This window comes from Polistes fuscatus, unplaced genomic scaffold, assembly GCF_010416935.1.
Source record: "Polistes fuscatus isolate 324 unplaced genomic scaffold, CU_Pfus_HIC Scaffold5, whole genome shotgun sequence".
Lineage (NCBI taxonomy): Eukaryota > Metazoa > Arthropoda > Insecta > Hymenoptera > Vespidae > Polistes > Polistes fuscatus.
Window position 1 is genome coordinate 2,774,741 of NW_025113129.1, and position 2,784 is coordinate 2,777,524.

Below are 2,784 nucleotides of genomic sequence, written 5' to 3' on the forward strand. Positions count from 1 at the left end.
AAAAGTCCAATATATTTCTTTTTATTTTCTAGAACGAGACACAAGACGTATAGTACGTCAGAATGTGAAAGAGAAAATAGTATAAAATCTATAAAAAAAATCGACAATTGAAAAAGTTAAAGGAATTCATTAATGTAAAAGAAATTTAAAAAGATGATGTTAGATAAAAGAATGATGTTAATTTTTTCTTAAATATCACGAGCCGATTATTTGAATTTTCTTTTATTAGATCCGTAGTTAGGATCGCATAACGCATTCAAATGAATTAAATTCGCGCCATTGATTCAAGCAATCATCTTTTAGGGCCAATGCGCAAGAAGCCTTCTCATTGGTTGATATTAGTACACGTTCAGCCAATCTCAACGAATAAATAAAAAATAATATAATCGATTAGTATATGTCACGGAAATATTTAAATAATTATTTCATATCTTTATCGAAATAATTTTTTAATAAATTTAGATATAAAAATATTTAATTTTCTTTTGTTTTAAGCCGAATGATTTCAACTAAATAAATGTTTAGTATCGTTCACAGAATCTAACCTCTAATTTGTCAAAACAAACAAATTTATTTGCTTGAATTAATTATTGTTAAATTATTTTAATATATTTAAAATGTCTCAAGTTTATGACAATTATTACAATGACTATCATAAGAATAATGAAATGCAACAAAATTTGAAGTACAAAAAGAAATATAGAAAATTAAAAAGAATAGTGAAGGATACAGTTTTTGTAAGTTGAGATTCTATTTGTTACATAAACATTATGCTTGACAGATATTTTCTTTTCTTTTTGTATATATCTGTTATACATAAACGATTATTCTTAATTTATTTATTAGTAGAAAAAACATCTATGTTAACTCATGATTTTAGGAAAATGCAGCGTTATGCGATCAAGTGGCACAGATGCAGGAAAATCTAATGCTTATGAAAGAAGAGAGACTTTTTCTCCTACGCAAATTATGTCAACAACAAGGAGAAATAGACCCAGGTACAATGATGGCACGATCTCAATCAAATAATCTTAATCCCCCTTCTTTCAATTCAGAATGTTCTACGCCTAAGAAGACGGTAAAGAAGAGAATCTCTATGGATGCATCGGGTATAAGACCGTCAATGTAGATTATGGTCTTATTATTTGTTCAAATATAATGTTAATATAATATTTTATTTACAGAAACTAAAGTCAAGCCTAAACGATATAATAAAACAGCAAGAAGAGCAGTTAATTTAATACCTTTAGATGTAAACGGAAGGCCTATATTTCCTATTTCATTAGGCGATCTTACAGTATATTCTCTCGGTGAGATTGTTACGGATAGAATTGCATATCATACAGAAGACCTTATTTTTCCAGTTGGATATTGTAGTACAAGAATATATGCTAGTTTACGCGATGTAAGAGCGAAAAGTTTATACACTTGCAAGATTTTGGATGGAGGATTAAAACCTAGGTAACAACTCACATTCAATCTATACAATATTCTATTCCACGATATAAAAAAGTAACTTATTTAATTGACTTTTGTATTTAATAGATTTGAAATAGTCTCCGACAATGATCTTGACCAAGCACTAGTGGGATCTACTCCGGATGAATGTCATTCAAGATTATTAATAGCCATTAGTCCTGCCCTTCGCTCTATAACACCAAGAGGTGCTGATTTCTTTGGTGTTTCTCATCCTACCATTCAAAACCTTATACAAAGTTCTCCGGGAACCCGTAAACTTATAACATATAAACAACAACGTTTTGAAGTATGTAAATCATAATTATAAGCAAGTATGAAAATTATATAAGATTTTTATTAAACTTGTTATTTTTAAATTTTTCTAGGTAGGTAAAAATCATGTTATGGAAAGAGGTACTAGTCCTATGATAGAAGAAGAGGTAGATCCAGGATTAGGATTCTCAGCTCTTCATAAACAATACGCACTATCAAATTCTTACAGAATTAAAGAAGAACCTTCGGAACACGAACTTTTAGCTCTACAAGATTTACTCTCATGAGATTCACTCTCATTCTAAAACAAAACTAATTCATTTTAATCATTCATTTGATAATTCTGTATATTTTTATTTACTTTAAAATTGAAACCCACAAAATTATAAATATTATTTTCCTGGACAAATATCTTTTTATATTGTGTAACAAAATTTAACTGCATAAAATACTAGAAAGATGTATTATTATATTTAATCTGTATAATATTCTATATTGTAAATTCTGTATATTCTTATATCTTTGATTCATAATAAAAACTATTCTCTATCTAAAATAATTATTGCAATTATTAAACGAACAATTATTTAATAATCAAAAATATAAACGTAATTAAATACATATAAAACCGTGCAATAATTGAGATTGTAGAATTGAAAAACATCTTTAAAATTTATGGTACATTGCACAAATATTTTTTAATAAAGTGTGCACCTTCAGAAATGCATATATATAGATATATTTTAAACAGTAGCAGTTATTTATGGCACTCGAAGATGATCAAAAATGATTCAAGATTAATCCAACGATGATCACCTGTAACAAAAAGAAAAATATATTAATCATCTATACTTGCAATAACAACAAAACATTATTGACGAGCAATGTAATAATAAAATAAAATACAAAATATGAAACTAGAGAGCCATTCTCTAAAAGTTCGAACATATTGTTGAACTTTTGAAAATAACTCAATAGTTATGTAGTTGCCCTCTCGTGCCACAATTAAGTGGGGGGCCTCTTCGGCATTTTGCCTCTTCTTTCTTCCCTGAA

The 2,784-nt window shown here is 27.8% G+C and overlaps 1 protein-coding gene across 2 annotated transcripts; it reads left to right on the forward strand.

Moving 5' to 3' along the window:
- The first annotated feature begins 465 nt into the window (after nt 1-465).
- On the forward strand, nt 466-2,287 carry LOC122522002 (transforming growth factor beta regulator 1). 2 transcript variants are annotated; one of them, XM_043642778.1, is made up of 6 exons: nt 466-737; nt 881-998; nt 1,056-1,109; nt 1,185-1,461; nt 1,546-1,765; nt 1,845-2,287. In XM_043642778.1, the coding sequence occupies exons 1-6, from the start codon at nt 618-620 to the stop codon at nt 2,016-2,018; spliced, it is 963 nt and encodes a 320-aa protein (XP_043498713.1). In that variant the 5' UTR covers nt 466-617; the 3' UTR covers nt 2,019-2,287. The 2 variants fall into 2 exon arrangements, with proteins under 2 accessions (XP_043498713.1, XP_043498712.1); XM_043642777.1 differs by having other exon boundaries at nt 467-737; nt 881-1,109.
- The last annotated feature ends 497 nt before the right edge of the window (nt 2,288-2,784 follow it).

Excerpts from the sequence above, each read along its gene's own strand:
- LOC122522002 (XM_043642777.1), top strand. The coding sequence starts at position 618 with ATGTCTCAAGTTTATGACAATTATTACAATGACTATCATAAGAATAAT. Across the intron at positions 738-880 it reads TAGTGAAGGATACAGTTTTT|GAAAATGCAGCGTTATGCGA; the intron begins GTAAGTTGAGAT and ends TCATGATTTTAG. Across the intron at positions 1,766-1,844 it reads ATAAACAACAACGTTTTGAA|GTAGGTAAAAATCATGTTAT; the intron begins GTATGTAAATCA and ends AAATTTTTCTAG.